Below are 24,159 nucleotides of genomic sequence, written 5' to 3'. Positions count from 1 at the left end.
AAGAACCCTAGTGACTCTTAGCACATCTATCTCTGCTTTAGCCATACATAAAATAGGATTATAACCAGCCACCCCAGAAAACGGACTGTCAATATCTGGAACCACTTGAAGTGTACAACAGATAAAAGATGTCAAGTTTCAACTAGACTCTTCCACAAGGAAGAAAAGCCTGTCTGGTGCCTGATGGTGTGCTGCTGAAGCTCATCTTCAGCACCCCTCGGTGCAACAGCCATGAAGAGTGGCCCAAGGAAGCAACAGTATTTTGCAACCAGGAGACACTCGAACAAGCTACAATAACACGTGACTTCACTGGACCCAGAGCTTTCCTGAGCAAGCTGGAAAAACCTCACCCTGAGGGGTGCAGAAACCTCTCTGAAAGGGAGATGCTCATACTTCGGCTTCCTGCTCCTGATCAAGCTGCTGAAAGACTTTGTATTCTGGCAAGTTCTGCTCTAGCACACCCTTGCCAAGATGTGCTAGCCTCTTGCAGCTGCAGCTCGTGCCCGCCCTGTGAAGACACCTCGCCCCTGGTGCTCCCCAGAGCTCCTCAGCTTGCTTGACCATGGTTTCCAGTCCTTGACTGTGGTTTCTGGCTCCCAACCAGAAATGAGAGGATACTCTCAGTGGTTAGAGCCATCCAGAGTCCAGTCCTTGAGAGAGCCCCAAACACTCAAAGTTAGAGCCCCAAACACAGCGTTACTTCTCATCTGAAGGCCTCCAGACAGAGCTATCCCATCCTTCACCAAGAGCCTGGTGAAGGATAGGATAAGCTCTATTGCAGAAAAATAGCACCAGGTTGCTAGTGCAGTAACATCACCAAGCAAGGGCCCCCATGTCAACCCACCCACTAACTGTTAAGGCTTTTAGTCATCTTCTAGAGGGACGAAGTAGCCCTCCCCTCTGCCCTGCCTACAGTTGCACACAAGCTGCCGTCTTAGGAACAAAACCCATACTTCCAGGCTTCACACTTCAAACAGCTTAGGTTGGGAGGTTTTCTGGGAACCTCTGGTCCAGCCACCATGTAACACCAGACTCCGCATCTTCAGCAGTCCTCCAGCGTGGGGACAGGTGCTGCTGCAAACAGCACACCCAGCTAAAGGCAGGGCAGGTCTTCCCTTGGGTTACTTCTCCCACTCAAGCTGGGATTAGCCCTTCTCCTGCAGGAACTGGGTGCCAGGCAGCTGCAGCCAGAGTGGGGGCTGTGCCCCACAGCAGTTTGGAGCAGGCAAGTACAAAAAGCAAGCTGTTAGCACAAGTCCTTTCTTGCCCAGGCCAAAAGCAAAGGCAGTAACTCCAAGCAACACTGGAGTTTAATTCTGCTGCTGCCTGGCATGACAGAGAATGAGGAGCGGGACAGGAAGCTGCCCACATGGATGCTGGGAACCCTTGGGTGGGCTGTGGTTTGTGCCAGCAGTGACCGGGGCTTCTGTACCGGTTTTGCCGTGTGAGGCATGCGACTCACACACTGCCCTCACCGCTTCCAACCCCTGCCGGCCTCAGCTGCCAAACCTGGCGCCTCTTCAGGCCTGGGCTAGCCCATGCAGAACAGCTCCCCACCACACTTGGCTGGATCACCTTCCCCCTTTGATGCTCTTAATTCTGGATGCCAGCTAAATTAACCTGTGCAATAGCTTGGGAGAGGGAAAGACAGTGAGCACCGGGCCGCCCGCTGCACTGACTGCAATGCTTCATCTTGGCTCTGCAAGTGAAAGGCACATGGAAGAAGCCAGTCAAACCCCAGGCAGAAATCCCAAAGGAGCAGGGCTGAGCGAAGACAGGCTTCCCAACAGATTAGCCTTTATCCAAAACACTCTTACCCACTCTAAACCCAAGGACTGGAAGTCTGAATCCTTTAGTCTTAGTTGTTGAGCAGCCAGACAGCTGTCTGCAGTGCAGGAGAGCCCTTCTGCTACGTGCTCACCAGTAATTAAGCCGTGCACAGGGCAGATGAGGATTTGCATACATTATACACTGCTGACAGACCAGAGCAGCCCAAGGCATATGTTCTATGCAGGTATTAGCGTTAGCTAGGTGCTGGAGGGGAGCAGAAAGGCCTAATTCTGCCTCTGGAGTACATAACATTTGGGAGGTGCTGTGCCAGAAAGAGCTCCCTGGAAAAAAAATCAAGGAAGCAAAAAACTGGCACCAGCTGAGGTGAACCCAGCTCTCAGATCTCCTCCCCAATGCTTCTTCCCTTCCAGGCATCGCAGCTGAGGCCATAAAAAAAATCCCACAAGGACTAGGTTGAAATCAAAGCACCCAGGGGAGCACTGAGGACAGGCTTGGACTGGTTGTGCTCTTCCACTCCACCAAAACTTCGGGCCAGCAAAGAGTTTCAGGTGGGCTGGGGGGGATGGGACATGACAACAACTTGCTGGAGACAAAGACAGCTCTTTCCCTGAAGGATACCCCACCCCAATCACCCTCATGGTCTACAGCACGACCTTGGTTCATGGAGAATAAATCTCAGTGCCCTTCCCTCCCTGCCGTCCCACCAGTGATCCTTCCAGAGCACCAGCAGCAGCACCCTCTGGAAGGAGGACACAGCCATCAAGACGGTTTGTCGAGACCATCAAATAATAATTTACTGTGATTCAATCTGTGGCTTTGTACAGTTGCCGGGGTGGGAAGAGGCCAAAGGAGGAGGGAACAGGGAAATAAAAAAAAGAAAAAAAAAGTCATTTGCCACAGGCTTGGGTGAAGTGTGAGATAGTCCTTGGAGGGGCTCACGCTCCCCCCCATGCTCTTCCTCCTCCTCCTCTTCATCTCCCCCTCCCCCTACACTCCTCCCCTGAATCCGTTTGCTTCTTCCTTCGCTTCACCTCTTTCCTTGCGCTCTGCACAGTGGGAACCTCTCCAAGACACGGTCCAGTCAGCTGAAACCAGAAGAGGACACTCATTAGCACCCATTTGCTGTCAGAACCAGCAGGGGCTGTTTCCATTACCCCCACCTCACATTTCGGGATGGCCCTGCTAGTGCCCACAGAAGGAAAGCAACATGCTACACAGGTCTTGGAGGTCTGGACCTGGCTCAGCAAAGCATCTGCACGTGTGCAGAAGGGAACAAGCAAATGGTCTGTGGAGTGATGGGCGAGCCTCAGGTACCTCACCAGACCTACCTCTGCCCAAACCTCACTGTGGGAAGGGAGGCAGTTTAGTGAGATCTTTCTCCCTCCTCCAGGGATGATGGGAGCCACAAAGTGAGTCCAGGGCAAATGCAGACAAATCTCCCTGGCTCCCTGGCCACACACTCGCCCTTCTCCTCCCCAAAACCCAGCGTGTTCTTGCCTTGCTTCTCCTTTTGTGCCCTGATGTTCCTCCCTCTCTGCTCTTGGCCACTGCAGCTAGAATGAGCTGGGATGTTTAGTTTCAAGTTTCTGCCTGAGCAGAAAAAGATGTCGGCAACTCACAGGGCATGCTCTCTTAACAGAGGGAAGTCTTCCAAGAGACTCCTTCCCACACCTTCTTGCCTCTCTTTTAGAAGGCACTGCCCATGCTGGTGCTGACCACCAGGCTGTGACAGGGACCAGGCTCCTGGCAGTCAGTGTAGGGGAGCAGCAGCATCTGCCGAGCCCATGCTGTCAGCTGTGAGCCAGACCAGGAAACGAGCCCCGAGCTCACATCCCCATCCGGAGGAAATGCTCCTAAACAGCTGGAGGACCTGAACATCTGGAAAACCTCCCTTAGCAGTGATAAGTGTGCTGGGCACAGCATTCGGCTCAGGCCCCAGGAGACCTTGCGCGCCTCGGCTGGGAGCGGAGGGGTGGGGTGCTCACGTGGTTTTTTGCTCATAGGAAGCAAATGCTGCCAGCGTTTTTGGTTGTTCCCCCCCCCCCCAGAAAGAACTCTGCTGTGCTCACAGCCTTTGGCTCAAAAAGCGATGGAGGAAAACCAGCCTCCCACCTCCACCTTCAGCGAGACCCTCTTAGCATCATCTCTGGACACGATGTGCTTCTCTTTAGGCTCCATCAGTTGTGTAAAGGGGTGAAGGGCCAGTCGGGGTGCTTGGGAGACTCCCCAAAAGATGTTAAGGGCAATGTTTGTGCAGGCTTTTCTCCCACACCCCAGTCCCAGATGTCCTTAGATGTACATCTCCCTGGTGCACTCATCCCCAATTCTCTCCACTTCTGCCATGGAAGGAGCTGGTTACACAGCCAGATATTCCCAGGCGTTTGGCTTAAGGCCACCCAGCTCAGAGGGACACCAATAGGAGCTCTCCCTCACTGCTATCCAGCAGGATTGCAACGATTTAAATAAATGCATCATTAAAAAAAAACAATCAAGGAAAGAAAAAAAGGAAAAACAGGCAAGTGAACACAGACAATCTGAAAAACACTGTTTCTGGCTCCAGCATGCACGATTTATAAAAGCAAAACAGCCCCCTTATGGCTAATTCTCAACACTGCATCAGTTCCAAATATCCCAGGGGATATATCTAATGGGGAAAATTCTTCTGAGGAACACAGGACTTTCACAGTGATACAGGTCTGCTCTGAAGCTTTAGGACGAGGCAATTTACACGAGTGCATTAGGAGGCAATGCGCTTACCCAGCTCTTCATCTAAACTCCACTAGGGCCAGCCTGGTGAACGCGCAGTGAGCCGCACACCTTCAATACCAGCTTAACTCCTTTTTCATAGGGGCAGCATGGGGAGAAGATTTCCCGGGGAAAGCACGACAAAACATGTATTTTTTTATTCAGTTCTGTAGAATTCTGTTCCAGAAAATGAGGGGGGAAAAATAAACAACCCTTTCCTCCTACACACTTCCTCAGGAAAGTGGGAATTTTGACTTACCTATGTTTTGACAGAAAAATGCTATTTCAGTCAAAAAGTGTTTCATTAAAAAAAATACCTATTGCTGAAATTGTTTCTGCTGCATTTGTTTGCAGACGAATGCATCTGCAGTCACCTCCTACCCTGCTTCCAGTATAACCCCACTGCACTGCATCTTCCAAGCAGGCTTCCAAAACTCACCATAGTCACGATATCACACATTTACAGTTCATGCAGCCGGGGCCACTCTCATCTGGGGGATTCAGCTTGCGCAGCTTGTGCTGACGGATCTCCCGTACCAAGGTGTAGAAGGCATCTTCAACACCCTGGAAGAAAAGCGTTGCCTGAAGCAGCTGCCCACTTCAAGAGGGGACAGTGGAGAGAAGAGAGGGCTCTGCTCCCCAGCTACGTGTCCGTAGCACTGTGTACCCAGCAGTGCATATTGCACAATTAAAGGTACAAAACCAAGATGGGAAGAATAACAGGGATCTTAGTGTGGCCCCTGAACAGAAAGCAAGATTGAACAAGCAACCACAAGTCCAAGGAGCTCTTAAGTCCTTGAGATTCATCAGCTTTCAGCAGCCTGAATGAGGTCTACCACCCAAGAGAAAAGCCACCACTAGACCACTGAAGGTATCAGCTGCTCCATTTCCACCTTTGTGCTCTGGGAGCCCCACATGGTCCTTCCAGCACTGGTATATTCTGCCTGTAGGTCTGCCAAAATAGACCATGGATGAGGTTAGCCCAGTCCCCTGAGCTTAGCTGACCCGCAATGACTATGAGGGTTATTCCAGAGCCCTGGAGAAAGCCCTGAGAAGGCATCTTCCCTTCACTGCTGCCAGAGCATGAATTACACACTTGTCCAGATTGGAGGCTTGAGCCCAGACAGGGGAAGGAACATCCTGATGGAGCATTTAGCCTTAAGGAAGCAACTAATCCTGGCCCTTGCACCCATCTGTCTGCAAAGTGGTGTCTGCCTGTTCCTGGCTCTCCAGACAGCACTGGAGAAAACAGAAGAAAAAGAAGATTTTGTTTAAAACCCTTCTCCTACCTGTCTGGTTTTGGCAGACGTTTCTATGTAGGGGATCCCGTAACTCCGGGCGAGGTCCTGCGCTTGCCGGGTCTCCACTGTCCGAGCTGGTAGGTCACATTTATTTCCCACCAGCACCATGGGAACATCATCTGAGTCTTTCACCCTCTTGATCTGCTCCCTGCAAGAGTAAGAGGTGCCAAAGTGAAGGGAGAAAAGGCATCAGAAGGCAGCTCCAGGACACTCCCAACCAGCTGCTTTGTCAAGAATTAACAGCTATGCTTCACTTCTGCCAAGTGCCTTGTGTTGGGCTTTCAGGAGAACGTAAATGACCATGTAAGTGAGTAAACAGCAAAATAGCTAGGGCACTTTTGGAAACAAAACCTAAACATACTTCTGCTCTTTAAATGCAACTGTTTACAAAACACAACTTGAAATTATAACAATCTATATTAAGACATGAGCTTAAGATAGTTTAAACTAAATAAAAATGAATACTCAAGCAGTTACCTGTGTTATTTCCAACATTTTAGATCAAGTAATCCCCCTGAATGAGGATAAAAAGAAAAAATCACCTGCAACCAGAATTTGCTGAGCTGATAAACCAGCTTTTGGCAGCTGTAACCTTTTCTGCAGATGCACAGGCAGTATTTGCTTCCTTTCAATTTAGTTTAGGTCACTCAAAGTTGAGAAACCAACTGGGAAGCAAAAAAGCTGTAATGCTCACTTCTTCATTCCAACCTCAGATTTAAAACTAGGTGGGCGAGGATGAGATCTACCACTTCTAAAAAAATCTTAAAGGCCATTATGACCACAAACAATCCATTCAATTCCCTCCTGATAGATAACAACTTCCTCTGCTTAATAAACCATTTAACTTCAGATGCAAAACAGCTTTTTTTTTCCTTGCTCATGCATCCAGAACATTCAACATGGTTTTATTTAACTAATAAAAGCATTATTTAAAATGCTGATTTCTGCATTTTAATTGAATTCAAATTTCCATCCAAAAGCAGCTGGACATGTATCACACACACAAAAAAAAAAAAAATCTTTTTTTTAATGTAGTACAACATAGAAATGAAATCTGACTATATGTATGACATGCCATAAAGCCACTTAAATGTTCCATGTAACATCCTGATCAGCAAACACAAGTACTAAATTTAATGCATGGGCTACACTTAGCTGAAAACAGGTACCTCCTAATGGTTACTAACCAGGGAGAGCCAGAGTTTCTCTGGGGAATATTCTTTTAAAAGTGCAAACACAAAGAGCACAGGCAAAACGAGATGAAAGCCAGTGATTTACATCATGATTAAAACCGGGCCTTGAAATCGAGCCACACTGCAAGTGATTCACAGGCACCAGCCCCAGCACAAGGATGAATGCTGCTGAATCCCTCAGGTGCTTTAGGAAAATCCCATCCTTTGTCCTCTGGTTCAGCTAAAACAAGCCATATTAGTCCAACCATATAGTTATTACACCGAACACGCCTGCTAGCCAAAGACAGACATCTTGACAGCTCAGAGCAGTGCCTCTGACTACAGAGCAAGGAAGGGCTGTGCATGTGCTTGGAGCTACAGGATTATCTGGGACTCAGGCTTATGATGAGGGACTGGGGTACACGGTCCCTTGGCAGGCAGTGGATAGAGCAGGGACAGGCGGAGCCATCTCTTGCATACTCTGCAAGTGCCTCCCATCACAGCCGAGCCTCAAAAAAAGGCATAAAGCAGAGATCCCTCCCTAAACTAGCATCGGGGTAGCCAGGGAAGACTCCTGCTGCTTTTATGTCATCTCCTTGGCTCTCCAGCTCTGCAGGGGTGATGGCAGCAAGGGGGAGAAGCAGGATGGGTAACCTAGGTGCAGCCAAAGCAGGACCACGCTGGGATGGGGTCCCTGCTCTGCCACTGACCCCCAGTCCATCCTCTTGGGAAAGTCACCTCACCAGGGCCCTGACTCTCTTCCTGCTTCGTCTTTGTCCTGGTTGAAACTGAATTCCAACAAGCCAGGACTGCCTCTCCCCACATGCGTGCGGCTGTCAGACCGCAGTCTCATTGCGACGGCTGCCAGTGGGGGAAGCAGCCCTCCCTGCCCTTCCCAGCCTCCTCTCCCAGCTCCCAGGCCCAGCAGAAGTTGCTGAGATCGATTACACTAACAAACCAATTCCACTAATTAGGGAGGGAAGGGAGGGGGTCATAGAGGATCACCTCTCTCTTTAGTCACTATAAACACTTAAACATTACGTTACCGAGTCCCCAAAGGCCACAAGCAATCCCTTCGGATGGGTTTTATTGGAGTCACTGACATTAGCCGTCTGCTCCGTCTCTTCCCTGGGGAATGGCCACTTGAGCTAATTGTCTTTGCTGGCAGCCAGTGCTTCCACCACAGGGCCTTTTAGGGAGGGCAGGAGGGTGCAGTGGCAAGGCATCCCCTTTGCACAGGGCAAGAGGGAAGGGGCCCTTCCCAGGATACTGACCTGTACTGGTGAATATCTTCAAAGGACTTGGTGTTGTTGATGGCAAAGACGCAGAGGAATCCTTCCCCCGTTCTCATGTACTGGTCTCTCATAGCACTGTACTCCTCTTGCCCTGCAGTATCCAAGATGTCTAACAAGCAAGTCTCTCCATCGATGACGACTTGCTTTCTGTAGGAATCCTGCAGGCCAGGAAAGGGAGAGAAGGGGAGGAGGATGCGTTAAGGGAGGGCTCAGGTCCAGCTAAGCAAAGGGATGCAGTGAGTGCATCCCTGGGAAGGTGCCAGGTCACGCTCTGCCTGGGTTTAGCTCCCATTAAATAGCCGACTCAATCTGTTTCAAAAATGGGAAGGAAGGAAAAAGAAGAAAAAGAAGAAAAAAAAAAAGGAAAAAGGGAGCAGCTGAGCAGGTTTCCCCTTCTCTGGCAGAGCCACAGAGAAGACAGCCCCTGGCTTGCTCTCCCCGTTCCCAGCCCTGCCTCTGGCAGACCAGGGGCAGCTTTGTCTCTACCACACCGCATAGCCCTCGACAACTATTGTCCTAAGCTTTATTTAGTCCTGGCTAATCCCTTCTGCTGCCGCCCCGCTCGGGTGCTGGAAGGGGACACCCAGGAAAGGTGGCTCGAGCCAGCCAGGGCTTCCAGCCACTGTCTGTGATCTGCGGGGCTGGAAGGTGTTTAAGATCACCTGGAAATCCAGCACCTCCAACACATCTCAGGTCAGGCACCAGAGGTGATATGCCACCAGTAAGGATGCAAACTGGGCTCAATGGTAAACCTCTTCTTCAAACATGAGAAAAAAAATATATATCACACTGTGAGGAGGGCGCTTCCCACAACCAGTCCCCAGAGGGCTCCAGAATAGGTAAACACTATCCAGGCAGGTCCTTTGAAGTTGGGGGTTTTCCCTGCAGCAGAAGCAATCACAAGCTATCACAGATGTGAGAAGGCCTGGAAATCACCCAGGGCATCCCTCAAAAAGTTTTGTTTTCAAGGCAGGCTCCTCAAAGCACCGCTCATCACCACCATGCCTCTCCCCCATGCCCGGTCTCATCAGCAAGGATGCTGCTGGGGCAGCCCCTGCATGGAGGAACAGCTACATCCCTCTCCGATAGCTGTCCTCCAGGTACGGCGCAGCATCCTTGACTCTCAGCAAGAGAAGGAAGCCAAAACCAAAGGTATGAAAAGGTGCGAGTCAGCAATATGACCACGACAGCACTTTGCAGCCACTCGCAGAGGCTACGGCTGCAGTTTAAAATTAATTTGAACGTCTGCTGCTCTTCCAACAACCACAACAATGTTATCAGATGAGCTTTGCAGGTCTGCAGACAAACAGCCAACACAGCAAAGGTCACCGACAGGACCAGCAGTGGCACGGAAAGGGAATGGGGCCAACATGGCCTCCACCCTTTAGTTCATTACTACAACAATGTCATCTACTGGGGCTAACTAAAGTCTTTCCTCACCTTGTGGAGAGGGCCACAAAATCAGAGGAGATAGATATCTGCTCTGCCACAACCTTCTCACCCGTGCCTTCCCAAAAAGGGGACTACTGAGCCACCAAGAATAAGTGTGGAATGATGGACTGGCTTCCAGCCAACCACTCTGAAGGCAACTGGCAGGCTGCCCTGCAGGGATGCGCTCCCATTTCTAATCAGTAATGTATCTGGAGCCTCCTTGGTGCAAGGTAGAAGAGCACTGGTTCCACCTCTGGGGTCCCAGCGCCTGGCAGGGACCAGCAAAGGGACCCCAGTGCCTGCTCTGCCCACCAGAGCATCCTCCCACCCCTGCGCCCTGGCTTGCGTCCAGAGGACCAGCCTCTCGGCACACGGGCTCGCAATTAATTGCCAAGTCCCCAGTTACAGGAGGTCTCACTAGCAGACAGCACGGCTCCAGAGAAGCGATCTCACACCTTGGCTCAGGTCATCAACAGGCTGCCCGTAAGGCTAGCCAGCTCACTAATGAAGCAAAGGCATTAACAGTCTTGCAGAGAATGCTCTGACCCTGCTCCCCAAAGGAAGGGGACAAGCTCTCCCCACCCTTGCTTTGTGTCCAGCTTCATCTGAACGGCCCCCGGGATACTCAGGATGGTGGGTCAGCCATCCCTGCCACACTGCCAGGTGACCTGGCTGCCGCTGCAGGGGTAGCTGCCACCAGCCCACATGTCCAGCCACCAGCACCCCGCAGCCTCAGTGCTGCTCTGCAGCCCCCCAAGTCCTACCCCACCTTCTTGCACAAGCTGTGAAGTGCCAGGCAGCAGAAACAACGTCCACTTGGAGTTCAGACTCAGGATCGCTGACAGATGCTGGGAGCACCCCAGGTGTGCTGGGGGAACAGGCCAAGAGATCCATTTGTTAAACGCTACAGTCAGGATATGACCAGAAGCGTGGGAAGCCTGTTACTAGCTGAATGCTAAAAGCTGGAAGACGAACTGAAGAATTTCTCAACACAGTCTGACTCTTTATTCCATCCCAGCCCATTCACCATAGGACACTACTAGGGCAGAAGTTTCCTTGGTGCCTTGGCCCTTCCGTTCCCAAAATAAAGGTCTTAAGGCTCCTCAGCAGCCCAAGAGCAGGCGCACGTGCAGGTTGGCCGGCGCTGAGTTACAAAGCCAGACATTTATACTAGTGAATTGGGAGGGCAGGAGGGGAGCAGGCACTCAGTCAGGCTCTCTGCCCCAGATAGGGGACAAACTCACTTCTCCAACCCTCCTGCCCTGGGGACCATCTTCTCAGTGCACCCCAACCTGCTCACACCCCCCTTTGCAGCACAGCCTGCACTTGATTCATTTAAGTGACAGGTAAAGCCTTTGCTCCATGCACATAGACTCTTTTTTTTTTTTTCCGCCCTTTTATCCTGCTCATTTCAGCATTGCTGTGCTGTTTGTTAGCCGGCTGAACAGTCAGCTCCTGGGCATGATCCAAAGCAGCTTAGTCACAGGAGGGTGGTTTGTTGGTCACGTTCGGATGGCTGGCAGGTAACTCCCTGTGCATCCTAAATCCCCATAAAATGAAGTATAATTAAAAGGAGTCACCCTGGAACAAGTGAGAAGATGGCCAGGGTGGGGGGGATGCAGGGCACGACCAAGGGAGCTGCAAAGGCATCAGGGCTGGTGGGACCTGCAGGCGGAAAAGCACCAGGGATGAGAAGGGTAAAAAGAGCAGCTCGTGGCTGCTCTAGGAACAGAAGAAGTGGAGAAGAGCAGAGTGGGGCTGGGGGAAACGGAAGGAGAGCAGGTGTCTCCCGGGGCACTGCAGGAGCAGGCAGGGTGAGGAGGGTGTGCTGGGAAATGCCATGCAAGGTTTACATTCCCTGCTGCCTGTTTACATGGAGAAAATTCCCTGCAGGATACATACGGGGGCAGGCAGCTAGAGACAAAAAAAATAGGATGCCAAAACCCAACACACCACTAGGTCAGAGCTGCCTCTGCCCACCCTAAGGTCCAAGAGAGGACCCTTCCATGCAGATGTCTCCCCAGGGAGGCTGCTCTCCATCAGCATCTCTTTTGCTGAAAACAACCTGGAATGGGTTTCTAAGAAAAGCATATGATGCTACTGATAACGAGCACGTGAGAGGAGAGGAGCTGGGGAAGAAGGCAACTGCATCCATAAGCAAGGGGCAGCACCGACACTCGGGAGCCTTAAATTAAATTCCAGTCTCTGCCACGGACTTTCTAGGTGACCTTGGCCAAATGACGTAATAGCACGTGCTTTTAAGTGCTTTCTCTCCTTCATATCTGTGGGACTGTGAGACTATTTCTGCCTTTCTACCAAGCCTTATCTTACTTATTTAAGCTGTAAGCTCTTCAGAGTGGGGACTACACATAGAACACCTACCAGAATAGATTTCTGATCCCAGCTGGGGCCTTTTAGCCATGATGATGATAATAATAATAACTGCAGCAACCACAGCCGCATTTACACACATCTGGTAGAGAATCCTTTAGGACTGCAGACAGGGAGGTTATTGTCCAAGAAGCATGACAGAGCTGTAATTTGCCTTCCCAGGGTGGACTTACTCCTCGTGCAGAGCAGCGGCTGCTGCCCACATCTCCCCTGAATGAAGGTGTAAGTCACGCAGAGGGTAATTAGCATCTTGCTAGCAACGGTGAAAGCAATCAGAGAATGGAATATGCTTTTAAAAAGTAAAAAAAAAAAAAGACAACAGTGTAATGGATATTGAAGACTGGACTCCCCCTCTACAAGGCCTGGAGGAGCACAGGGTCCCTGCCTGCTCCTCCAGGCAGGGTGCTAGGCTAGACAGGCCAGTGCTACCATCCACGCCAACTATAAGACCCATACATCAACCTTTAACTACTTGCAATAGAGCAGAGGCAGCATTCTGAGAACCACAACGGTTCAGCTGCTTGGCATGTCTCACTCAAACTGCAGGACATACATAATACGACCAAGCTCTGATAAAACCCATTTCATCAGTAAATCTCAAAACATCCTGCATGAGAAGTCAATATATTTACTCTGATTTCACAGGAGGAGAAATGGAAGTGCAGGCACTAAATGTCTCTTCAGTCCCAAACCTTTAACCCCTCCCCATGCTGTTGTGTCATCAGAAAGGAGGACTTTTGTGCTGTCTCTCAGCTCCTGCCTGGCTCTGCCTGCTTCTGCTGCCTCCCTTGCCGTCTCCCTTCAGCAGACACCACTATCCTTCTGCAGGAGGCACAAGTTGGTCACTGCAATCTCTGAACATGCACATAGCGACTCAGAATAGCTCTGCAAAGCAGAGGAACATCCCTGCTCAAGTTTAGACTTGAGACCAAGCCGAGCATGCTCTGGGTTGGAGGCAAGGTGGAGAAGAGCAAGAGGAAAACACATAGACAGACAAACCCCATGCCCAGAGCTGCTTACCTCTATCGTGGGGTCATACTCGTCAACGAAATGGTTCTGAATGAGCTGTATCGTCAAAGCACTCTTCCCAACACCACCAGCTCCCACCACTACCAGCTTATATTCAGTCATCTTCCAGCCGACCCCAGCTCAGGACTTCCAGGAGCACCACCACCTGCAAGGAGACACACGGCTGCCACGTTAGGAGAAGGGATCCGTCCCTGTCACTGCCTGCTCTGCAGCAGGGCTGAGCAGTCAGCACCCTTTTTCTGACGGGAAAAGCAGAAATCTGCAAAGCACAGCCTCATTCCTCAGGTATTGAGCATTCCTGATGTTTCCTGCATGTCCCAGGAGCACCCAAATGCTGTGAGGTAGAGACACCAAGGTCTGGGATCTGGCATGTTGTAACACAGAGACACCTTATTCTGCAAGGCAGAGATGAAGGGACGCACCCCTTAAGGTTTTAATGGGCTTTTAAGCTGCTTGACTTCTGTAGGGATTGAGGATGGGACAAGGTAAACCCACTTCATTGCTATTCTGGATGGCAAAGAGCCACCCCTCACTCCTTGGGGTGAAAACCAGCAAGCCACCATCAGGGATGCAACGTGCTTTTAATGTAGCTTTATGAAATTGTTCATGAAATTGCCACTGCAGGGTATTCTGCTCCAGGACCACCCTGGTCTCTCATCTCAAGCTTGCAGACATACCACCCTGGCGAGCCTGGCCTGGAAACAGGGAGATGGTGGGATGGCCCATGTGCCCCAAGGGTCAACAGCTTTCTTACCTTCTTCCCACCCCACACACTGACTATCCTGGGAATCTGGCCAGAGAAAATTATACTTATTTCAGTCTGTCACCCTGTACTGTGCCTCCAGGATCCACTGTCTTTCTTTTGCTTTTATGGTCTGATGTTCTGGGGTCTCAAATGTGAGATAGCCTCACCTAAAACCATGAAACTTGGTCTAAAAGTACAGCACTGAACCACAGCATCCAGAGCTATTTAATCTAATACTCTCTGCTAGTCATGAAGGTTACTTTAAAATGGGCAAAATAATCCATCAAACTGAATACAAAACTATGTTTATCCTGTGATATGCTGCAATCCTTCAGCCTGACGGTCTGGAGGCAAACTTCACACACGCCCTGAGCAAATCTTGAGAGGTAAGGGAGTGTTACTGATAAGAAAACAGAGGTACAGGCTGTGTAAATCAAAAGTAAACCTTAAAGTAACCAATTTAAGAGGTCTGGTTTTCCAGAAGTGCTCAGCACTGTCTCCGATTTGCCTTATCTCAAGCTGGCGATCCAAAATCATTAGATAGATTTGAAAGCCTTGGCCAACACAGTTTGGATGTAAATGCCCACGTGAGCAGGGAAGACGTCCCAGCCCCCCAGATATGCTGTCAGCTCCATGTCTTCACCCTCAAGGCTGCGTTAAACCTCAAACCACGGGGCAGGTTTGACACGGCGGCACATCCACACCCTCTGCCTGTCCTCCAGCTAACAATGCCTCCTGCTGTGCTGGCCATTGCAAGAGGGAGGAGGACTGCGGAAGGGGCACCCCTGCTCCCACCACATGAAGCTGGCATGCCCACAGGGGAGCAAGAGATGCTATCCTGAAAGCTGCTACTTGGGAACAATGATTAGGGTCAGGATGAGCAAACCACACTTCTGCAGCACCGTGTACTTGCCATGGCCCTTCAGCAGGAGAAAATTCATCCTCCTCCCTTAAATTTCTGCTCCAACTCCGCTGAGAAAGAGGAACTTTAACTCAGGAAGATTACAAAACCCCGAAGGTTTAAACAGAAATCCACCGTCATTGGACTGCAATCCCTGCCCACTGAAAGTCACCCCAGGGTCAGATACTCGTCTGCAGCAGTCATCTGCGAGCTCAGGGGAAGCCACCCAAAATGCAGTGGGTAGCGGGAAGACGAGCTCACGGTTCCCCTGACCAGTCACCATTTGACACAGCCTGCAACACCATTGCAGAGGGATTAGATGCTCCCCCCCGACAGTTAAACCACTCCACCCTCCTCCCCAGGCTCGCCAGCCCCACTCCCAAAACCCTGGAAGCTGGTACAAACTGTGCCAGCAAAGGCCACTCTAGACCCAGTGTGCATCTGATGCATTTGCTAAAGCATCAAAGATCTAATGGAAAGGAGACCAGAACTTTCTGCCTTCAATCCCCACCTGACTGCAACCTGAAACCACTCAGACAGTTCAATCACCCACTCGAGCTGTGAGCATTCAGACACAACTGCCTCTTGCCAAAACCCTTTTCTGAGCTGCTGTCTTGGTAGCGGGAAGGCAAACAAAGCTCATGCCCTTCTCGGCATTCAGGATCCTGAAGAAGAGCAAGGGAGGGGGTGCAAAAGAGCAACCAGGGCACAAACACAATGCCAAGCAGGACCTCTGGTTGCTGCGCTGTTCTTCACTGCTGGAGAAGCTGAAGGTCATTAAACACGGTGGAAAAGTAGCGATGGTAGGGAAAAATGAGGTGCAAATAATGTGATACCCTAGGTCCATACCCAAAAGTGCCACTGCTTCCCAGAAGCCCAATGTGCCTCTGTTCCAGCAGCCAAGGAAGACATGCAGGTTGAAAGCAAGGCTACGGGACACAATCTAAGTGATCACACTAATTGACCTTATGCATGTTGCTCTGCTCCATTAATGCACGCCCTTACATATATGAACTTCTCACATACACTACTTCTCAGGGACAAGAGAGATCCCCACCCCAGGCTTCTCATCTCTCTCAGATGGGAAGAGACAATTAGCAATGAGGGATGGTGACAGGCTGAAATGGGGACTGAGGAGCAAACACCGACTGACAGTCTCCACCAACACTACTGGCCAGGAGGGGATCGTTCTGCCGCAGGCAGAACAGCTTCAAAGCTGAACACAGAAGGGTCTTGAGGGTCTGAAGAAACTCTGCAACCAGCTCCCATCTTTCATACAGAGCAGGGAGATCTGCAACCCCTAGCAAAACACACAGCGGCTGCTGCAAATAAAGGCCTGCAGTGGCTACGATGGACCTTGCTCTGCATCTGGTGCTGATGATGGAGCAGCTGCCACAATGATGCTCAGGGGGAACTGCACAACCACCCAGCTCTATGGGACTTGCTAAGGCAGTGAGAAAAGCCAAGACTCAATATGGGGAAGACAGGAGTCCTCAAGGAGGGGGTCCTCCCCTGAGACCACCCCAGTGGAAGGCACTGCTTGGCCTATCCCTTCAGAAGACCCCCAGCCCACACAGCCACGCCAGCCTCCTGGTCCACCCTGCAGCAGGAGGTGGGAGCCAAGGTGGTCACCCACGGCAGCTTAAGGGTCTTGCCCTACTCCGGACCCCAGCTGAGCTGCTGAGCTCCACTGCGCAGCAGAGGAGCAACCACACACCAGCAAGCCCTGCACATCACCACCCCAGCCCAGAGCTTTGAGCTCTGGCTCCTCCAGAGAAACACAGACCCACATCTCCCTGCTCTGCACCCACCCAAAAGGCAGGGGAAATGAGGGAGGCAAAAAAGCTATTGCTCCCCCCCACTCACAGCCAGCATACGGGCAATTTACATACAAGAACTCTGCAACGTTACTGTTTGCTCGCTCACACCGTACCTAGAAGACACTGGCACCTCGGCTAACTCTTCACCGCTCTGCACACCATCCTCACCCCGGCAACAGCAGGAGGGTTTCTGCAGCTTGCAGAGGATGGTGAGTCCAGCCCACCTGACTGTTTCATGCCATTGCTGCAAAACGTGTCCTAATGTAGAGCAAGAGTGTGGGGAATGACGGACAGCTCTGGGTGTGAGAGCTGCCTGAATCTGTGTGCTAAAATCAATGTTCAGATGAGCTCGCTTCCTTTCCCAAAGAATCCACAATGCAAGCTCTTCACAGGGAGCATGCAGACCCAACCACTCATGAGAGATGAGCCACAGGAGAGGGAGCCTGGCCAAAGGCTGCAGGGAAAGCAGGGATTTCCATATGGCCAAGCTTTGTTACAGAGTTGGGCAGCTGGCCTAAGTCGACCTTACCAACACCATCTCATAGCTCCCCATCACGCTCTTCGCTCCTGAACATGGGAAGAGCAAGGCTGCTCATTGATGCACTCACAGGTTTCAACGCAGGGGTTGTTGTTCCTCAACACCACACGAACATCACCAGCACTGCATGGGCTGGCTCAAAGAACAGCCATCCCAAAGACAATGTTTCCGGCTCTCCTAAAAAACAGAGGCAGGGAAGAGAGAATGGGGCTCCTGCCAGAGAAATGGTAACAGACACCCCAAGCTTTCATGCTCAGTCTGGGGACACACCAGATGGAGGTCTCCAGCTTGTTGGTTGTTGTGAAAGCTTCTCCTGATGTGAGGATTTCCAGAGAAGGATAAATAAGAGTTTCTATTTCTCAGCAGCTAACACAGAGCCCAGACAGAGCTGACCACAAAATAACAGAGGGAAACACGAAAGCACAGCCTCCCAGTCCCACGCTGAGCAGCAACAGCGCTTCTTCCATCCTCTGCAAGCTCTTCAAGATCTGAAAGCCTGACCCAGGTCACCGTCTGGTGTTTTGCCTGGCTATCCAAATTTATCATCTCTGCAGTACTCAACTGTTGCACCCCCCAAAAGCCGTGCAGGGCTGTTGAACAAATAGTTGAGCAAGACAGCAAGGACGAGCTGTTCAGGAGCACCGTCCTGGAAGAGGAGGGCTGGGATCCGCGTGCCAAGCCAACAGCCCCAGCGTGGAGCCGGAGATGCCGCTGCTATATTTCCTGATCTCGTGGATTTTCTCCTGTAGCGAGAGGGCTCCTGGCTCCTGTTCAAAGCTGTCTAGGAAAGCCTCACTGAGTGCTTCCGCCTGGCAGCAGCAGCTGCTCCCAGCCCAGTAGCCGGAGCCACGCAGCTCCAGCAAACAAGAAACATCTACCAGCCTTGTGCAGGAAGCCAGGAGAGCAAGCACCCAGCCCCAGTGGGCACGAGCATCCTACCTTCGTCAGGGAGGAGATGAAGGTGTAGGGGAGGGCAGAAGGCACGTCTTATCTTCTCCCCTGCCTGCGCATGCTGGGCAGCACAGAGGCTTTGCCCACAGAAGCGAGGACCGAGATGCTTGGCGCAAGATTTCATGGGGCTAAGACCTAAAGCAGGTGCAGGCATCACGGTTACAGGTGCTACCCAGAGACCGAGCTGCGTCCTGCAAAGAACAACCTGACATTCTTCACGGTCCCTCTTCTCCAGCACAGAGCTTCATCTGCAGGGGGAGAGGTGGTTTCGGGGACCTGACTGTGAAACCTCCAGAAAGTCACTCAGAAGCAGAGAAGCAGAACTCAAGGGGCTTGGCCCCATCAGTACGTCCCATCACACCACCACAGTTTCAAGAAAAGCTCAGGTATCAAGCGAAAGGGATTTGCAGTGGGTTTCCAATGCATTCACCATGAGGGAGGCTCTGACACTCTTTCAACAGGATCATAGAAGGAGCTTTCTCTGTGTCCTCCCGTCATCTTCCTTCTCCCTCAGGATGGACACCAAGACAACTAAACAAGCCAAGAGACAGATCTTTGTGCAGCGCTGCCATACTGAGGCCAGCCACGACAGAAGTTTTACAACTGTTCATTACTGAACATTTACTCTTTACCTGTCCATTGGGAGTCTCTGCATTGAAAGGCATCAGAAGTCAGTTTCACCTCTGCAAATCTCTTTGGACATGTCTCAGATTGGGTGCCCTTTCCTCCAAAAGCCCTGTCCACAGGAACAGAGGAGCCCTTAGACCACAAATACTGCAGTGTTTGATTTTATTTCACTTCGGCAGAGATACCCTGCAGGCAGAAGTGGTCTGCAGTACTCTAGCAGAACAACACTCATCTCAGCCTTTTATACCGGCAGTCCACCACGTCAGCAAGTCAGTAATCCTACTCGGTGATTTTAGAACATTGACAAGGCAAACCTTGCTGGCTCACCCCAGTGACTGTCCAGGCTCCTCCATTTGCTCATGCACAAGACTGTCACCAATGTCACAAAATACAGCCTCTGGAGGGACACAAGGAACCTCTCCAGCAGTGTGAAATGCCACCTTTCAGTTTCACTCAAGGGTCAAAATGCTGATGTTCTCCGTGGCCTGCCCAGCCTGAAAGAGATTAGGGAAATGAGGCTGGCAAGCTGATGCTCTGTTACAAATCACAGCCTATCCAATGCTTCATTTTAATTTATTTGTTGCTTTTTAAATTAACAAGCGGGGTGCAAATCTAACCCAATGTGTACTTGTTGTTGGCTTGCCGGCTACATACCTGCAAACTCAGACAATGCAGCCTATGAAAAAAGAGAGAGGGATGCCAAAGATGGAATAAAAGTTGCAAATGGTGCCCCTGCTTTGGAGAAATGACTTGGAGATAATATATGTCTTCTATTAGGGAAAAAAAGAAAAAATCCTGAACAGAATGGCTTCTTCCATCCTCTGCAAGCTCTTCAAGACCTGAAGGGAGAGGCAGCCTGTCCCAAGAAACCAAGCACAAAATGTTGCTCCAGAGGAAAAAAAGAAAAAGGGTAAGGAACGATATCAAGTAGGAGGCTCAAAACACAGGCACACATTCAAGGAGAAACCTGGGAGGAAAAATAGCAGAAAGCTGCAGGCAGGTTTGAGGCACAGGCAGGTCTGGAAGAGAGGGACTGCCCCTCCACAGCAGCCATAAACATGTCCCAGCAGCAAGGTGCAAGCCATGGCTTTGCACCAGGTCTTGAACAGGCATGGATGCGCCCTTGCGCCAGGCCCAGCCCTTGCACAGTTTCCAGTTGAAGCACCTCTGGCAACACAACCCCTCTGCCAGAGCCTACCCTACCACAAAGGGCTTGTGAAGTCCCTGCTCATCTTCCCTCTCCAGAAGAGATGGAAGGACAAAGGAAAACAAGATAGTACCATCCTCACCAAAGCTGCTGCCCGTTTCCTGGCTCCTGCTTCAGCTGTCTGTAAAGTTGAGTAAAAGACAAAGCTGTGCAGTCGCCGGCTATTAGCAGTAAGCGGGTCCGGCTATACTGTTCTTGCTTTCCCTCTCAAATAATAAATGTTCTCTAATGAAGTTCCTTGTTGTCAGCTTACTCTAAGAAAAACAACTGGTTTTAGGTTTAAAAACTTAACTGGTGGTTAGGCAGCCATGCCTAAACCACCCAAAACAGCAAACAATCTACACAAGTCAGTAACGCAATAAACCCAAAGAACAAAGCAGCTACCCAACAGCTTTCCCTCTGGATGAAGGAATTGTGCCCCCCCCCCCCCAATACAGGCCACCAAAATTACTATACTCCAAAGAAAGATTAGCAGGCCCTGTATCTCAGGAGCTTATAAACCAGGACTGCTCATATCCATGTCTCTGCATCATGAACATGGCGGGGGAACAGCACGCCACCAGGAAACTCTGGCAGGTGCTGAGACGTGCTTGCGAATCACGGTGGGATCTTCACCTCCCACCATCCCCACTCCACCCTTCTCCCTGAAGGCAAGGAGCCAGTCCCACCATAGTCTCTGCAGAAAAACTGATCTTCCAAGCTGACTTCCACAGACAGAAAGCATGCTGCTCTGCAGGTTACTTGATGCCAATCCATGGCAAGGTCTGAAGGAAACAGGCAAGCAAATGATACATCCCACCCCGCTGCTGAACACAGACCCTTAAAAAATCACAAGCACATGGGAGAGACCACCTGGGATAGCACCCAAGTCACTAGATGAAAACACCAGTTGTCTGCATCTGGCAGGGGCAGCGGTTTGAAGAAATCAAAGACAGTTTTTAAATTATGCCTGTGATTCATGATTGAACACTTAAGTGCTGTTTGAGACTCTAGATGAGCAAGAGTAGCCTGTGTAAGGAAAGAGGAGACTGCAGTTTTGTCTGCAAGCCTGGTAAAGGTTAATGCATGAAGGCATGAACACACCACAAAGCAGGCTGGGACAAGAGGGAACAATTAAATAAAAACTGAGCTCTTATCTTGCAGTCAGGACTTGGGACCTAGTGTTGACTCTGCCAACGCATGTGGGAAAGCAGTGTGGGGGAGGAGAGTTCTCACTGCCAAGATGCAGAAGACTGCAAACTGCCAGGGCTCCTCCGCTTTCATCTCCTCTCCAGCCTCCCAGGGCTGAGCAGGTGGTTCAGAGGCAGACGCTTCCCTGCCTGGGCTGACAGCTCTCCACCTCGCCCTGGAAAGGAGACTTCTCCCAGCAACCCAGCCTTTTTCAGAAAAAACAAATGAAGAACATACTCTGTGCAACAGAGAGGCCAAGGCAGAGCTCAAGAGACAAGGCAGCTTTTAACCTTCCTTTGCATTAAAATCCCATCTATAAACATAAATAGGATGGGTGAAAGGCAACGTGATGTACCTTGAGCATATGAAGAGATGGACAGGTATCCAGGAAAGTTTAAAACAAGACCCACATTATAGATTATAATAACTGTAACTGCTAAAATGTGTGGTAGGCAACCACGAACCCAGGCTCTGAGCAATCTCTTGACTTGCTAGACTCAGTACCAAATTGTATTGATTTTCCCACAAGATAAGGTGTAATGAAGTAGAAACTTGGACCAGATGAGTATGTAGTGCCAGCGTAAGTGGATCTCTGTAATTACAGCTATTAACAGGGACAGAAAACATCAGGCTTTGGGGCAAATGCTGCCCAGTAATGGGGTGGGATTACAAGAGATGCTGTCTCCAGGCTGGTTTTCTATGGTACCTGATGTCTTCTGCCTGGTCCTCTTGATGACTAAAGGAGCAGCTGCAGGCAAGCTGCTGGGGAAAGGTACAGACTCTCCCAGGACTCACCAGTCCTGCCATCAGGCTATGGCAGGTCGCAGCTCCCTGGCTCTCTGCTGCGACAGCATAAGGGACAAATTCAGATCTTGCCCCCGAGCTGCAAGAGATGGAGCACCCAGTGCTAGACCTGGGGGTGGTGGCCGTGCATGAAGAGAACAACCATCCTCCTCATTGTACAGACAGGCAAGGGGATGCAAACAGGCCAAGGGACTGGCCCAAAGTCATCAATGGGTGGGAACTCAATTCAGGCAATGTGATTTCCCATCTGGGGTCTTCACATGAGACAAAAAGCTCCCAGTAGAGGTTCTGGATGGGAAAGCTGTTGGTCTCCTGCTGTGTCTTTGTGTTGGGCTGTCAGAGCTGGCAGTTGCCCCCAGCCCAGCTTTCCTGTGCAGAGGTGGCTGGGGAGACAGGGTACATCAAGCGGGAAAGCCTGGAGTGCTGTAAGAGGCACCCTGCTCTCCAATTATCCTAATAAAATCACAGCTTGGTCACGGGCACAGGCGGCCAGCAATGTTCTGATGCACAGATGAGCAATAGGAGATGCAGGTAGGGCTGGGAGCAGAGGGGCAGGCTGAGGACCACTGCTATTTTCCCCACTCGAAGCCCGGCTACAAGAAAGGAGAAGCCACTGGTATAAGCCACTTGTACATCACTTCAAAGGGCCAGTCCCAGCCTGAGCACCACTGATGCATATCCGGCCAAAAAACGTACCCCATAGCCAAGAAATTCATTCCCCCCCTGTTCTCCTCTCCCTCCTTCCCTGTTCCTCCCGAACAACCGCTGACAGGGAAATATTAGGAAGCTGGTTTCAGGAAACACATCCAATCCATTTTCAGTGAGAATAATTTGCAATGGAAGTAGGTCTGGCTGTAAACTTCCTGCTTGCTTTAAATCCTAGCACATATGTATTTTTACAGCAAATAAATGGATAAGGAGACAGGGTATTTGCAGCTGGGAAGTTCCAATAATTGTTTTGATAATGCTTTTAGTTTTTAAAAATTTTTATTTTAACATTTAATGGATAAGAGACTTTTTAAAAGGGCAGGTTTTGGAGCAAAATAATATTACAAGAGTATCAGTGAGCTACCTTCTCCAGGAATGAAACTGTGCATGCAGCACATGTCCTATTGCACTACAGCTCCTGCAGCAGAAAGGTCCAGACAGTGAGCCAGCGGCATTGGGATCAGGTTGAAAGAGGTGGAAGCTCTTGGCCAGCAGCAGAAAAGCAAACAAATTAGTATCTCAGGACAGCAGGAGCCCCATTTGCTCTTGCCCATGTGGCACTCACCCTCTAGGCTAACCAGCCCTGCAGAGGAATAGGGTCCTCTTGTCTGGGGATGGCTGAAGTCCCCCTAGAAGGAGAAGAAACACAGAGGAGGAGTGAGAGGGATCCCTCTCTGCAGGGAGAGACTGCTCCGGCTGGGTTGGACTCGGACAGACGTATCTTGGGGTGCCCTTTGGTTAGTACACAACTTGGCTGTCCCAGCTTCCCTGGACAGCACCTAGGATCTTGTACTGGAAGAAGAAAAGCAGAGTCAATCCCCATCTGTCCTCTCTCACATGTGGTATATCACAGGCTGCTAATCATAGCCTCCAAAGATTTATCTTTTCCAGGGAAAGGTGGTACAGCATCTTTTTTTCCCTTTATTTTTCAAGACAGAGGGTAGAGCAGCACAGGTGCAATAGTGTCATCTCCGCAGGCTAGTTGTGGGTGAGGGACAGTCCATCTTGGGATGAGGGAAGATGACCGAGTTTCCTTCTTGCCTTTCCATTCCCAATGGGACACCAATAAAAAGGTGCTCATAGAGTTTGTTCAAAGACAGAGCTCAAAGGAACAGCTTGAGTGACCCCAAACAGCCAAAATCAGATACTTCCAGAGTGTCTCCTTTATTAGTAAGCCATTTAATCTACGTGATCAAATATAACGATCATCCTTCTGCATTCATTTAGCCCTTGCAGCGCCTTTGCAGGCACACACCCTTATTTATTAGTAGAGCAGGGACGAAGGGGAAGAACATACCACAGCAAAAAGGAAACCTGCAGGGCTTGCATTAGCAAATCTGGGAGAAGGAGCTGGGGAAGATGCATTAGAAAAAACAAGTGATGGGGCATCTTAGGGAGCCAACAACAAGGGGGCAGCAGGAAGAGGAGACAAAAGGAAGTCCCTGCTGCTGGGACCCCGTCCCTGCTCTTCTTCCCACCAGGATGTGTTATTAGCAGGGTGACACAATCCTGTCACAAGCATGAATATGCATC

The 24,159-nt window shown here is 50.5% G+C and overlaps 1 protein-coding gene across 2 annotated transcripts in view; it reads right to left on the bottom strand.

Annotated features, from left to right (window-relative positions):
- Positions 1-2,544: 2,544 nt before the first annotated feature.
- The window catches only part of HRAS (HRas proto-oncogene, GTPase), a 43,242-nt gene continuing 21,627 nt past the window's right edge, over positions 2,545-24,159 (bottom strand). Inside the window, exons 2-7 of one of the 2 annotated variants that reach the window (XM_072865706.1) lie at positions 23,192-23,255; positions 13,147-13,300; positions 8,284-8,462; positions 5,826-5,985; positions 4,976-5,100; positions 2,545-2,876 (exon numbers count right to left, since the gene is read on the bottom strand). In XM_072865706.1, the coding sequence (XP_072721807.1) occupies positions 4,981-5,100; positions 5,826-5,985; positions 8,284-8,462; positions 13,147-13,257 (570 nt within the window). In that variant the 5' untranslated portion in view covers positions 13,258-13,300; positions 23,192-23,255 and the 3' untranslated portion in view covers positions 2,545-2,876; positions 4,976-4,980. The remainder of the gene's footprint in view (positions 2,877-4,975; positions 5,101-5,825; positions 5,986-8,283; positions 8,463-13,146; positions 13,301-23,191; positions 23,256-24,159) is intronic. The other variant, XM_072865704.1, reaches the window with a different exon arrangement.

The sequence above is a fragment of the Ciconia boyciana genome, chromosome 6, assembly GCF_034638445.1.
Source record: "Ciconia boyciana chromosome 6, ASM3463844v1, whole genome shotgun sequence".
Lineage (NCBI taxonomy): Eukaryota > Metazoa > Chordata > Aves > Ciconiiformes > Ciconiidae > Ciconia > Ciconia boyciana.
The sequence above is the reverse complement of the archived record's forward strand: the minus strand, read 5'-3'. Positions and strand labels throughout refer to the sequence as shown.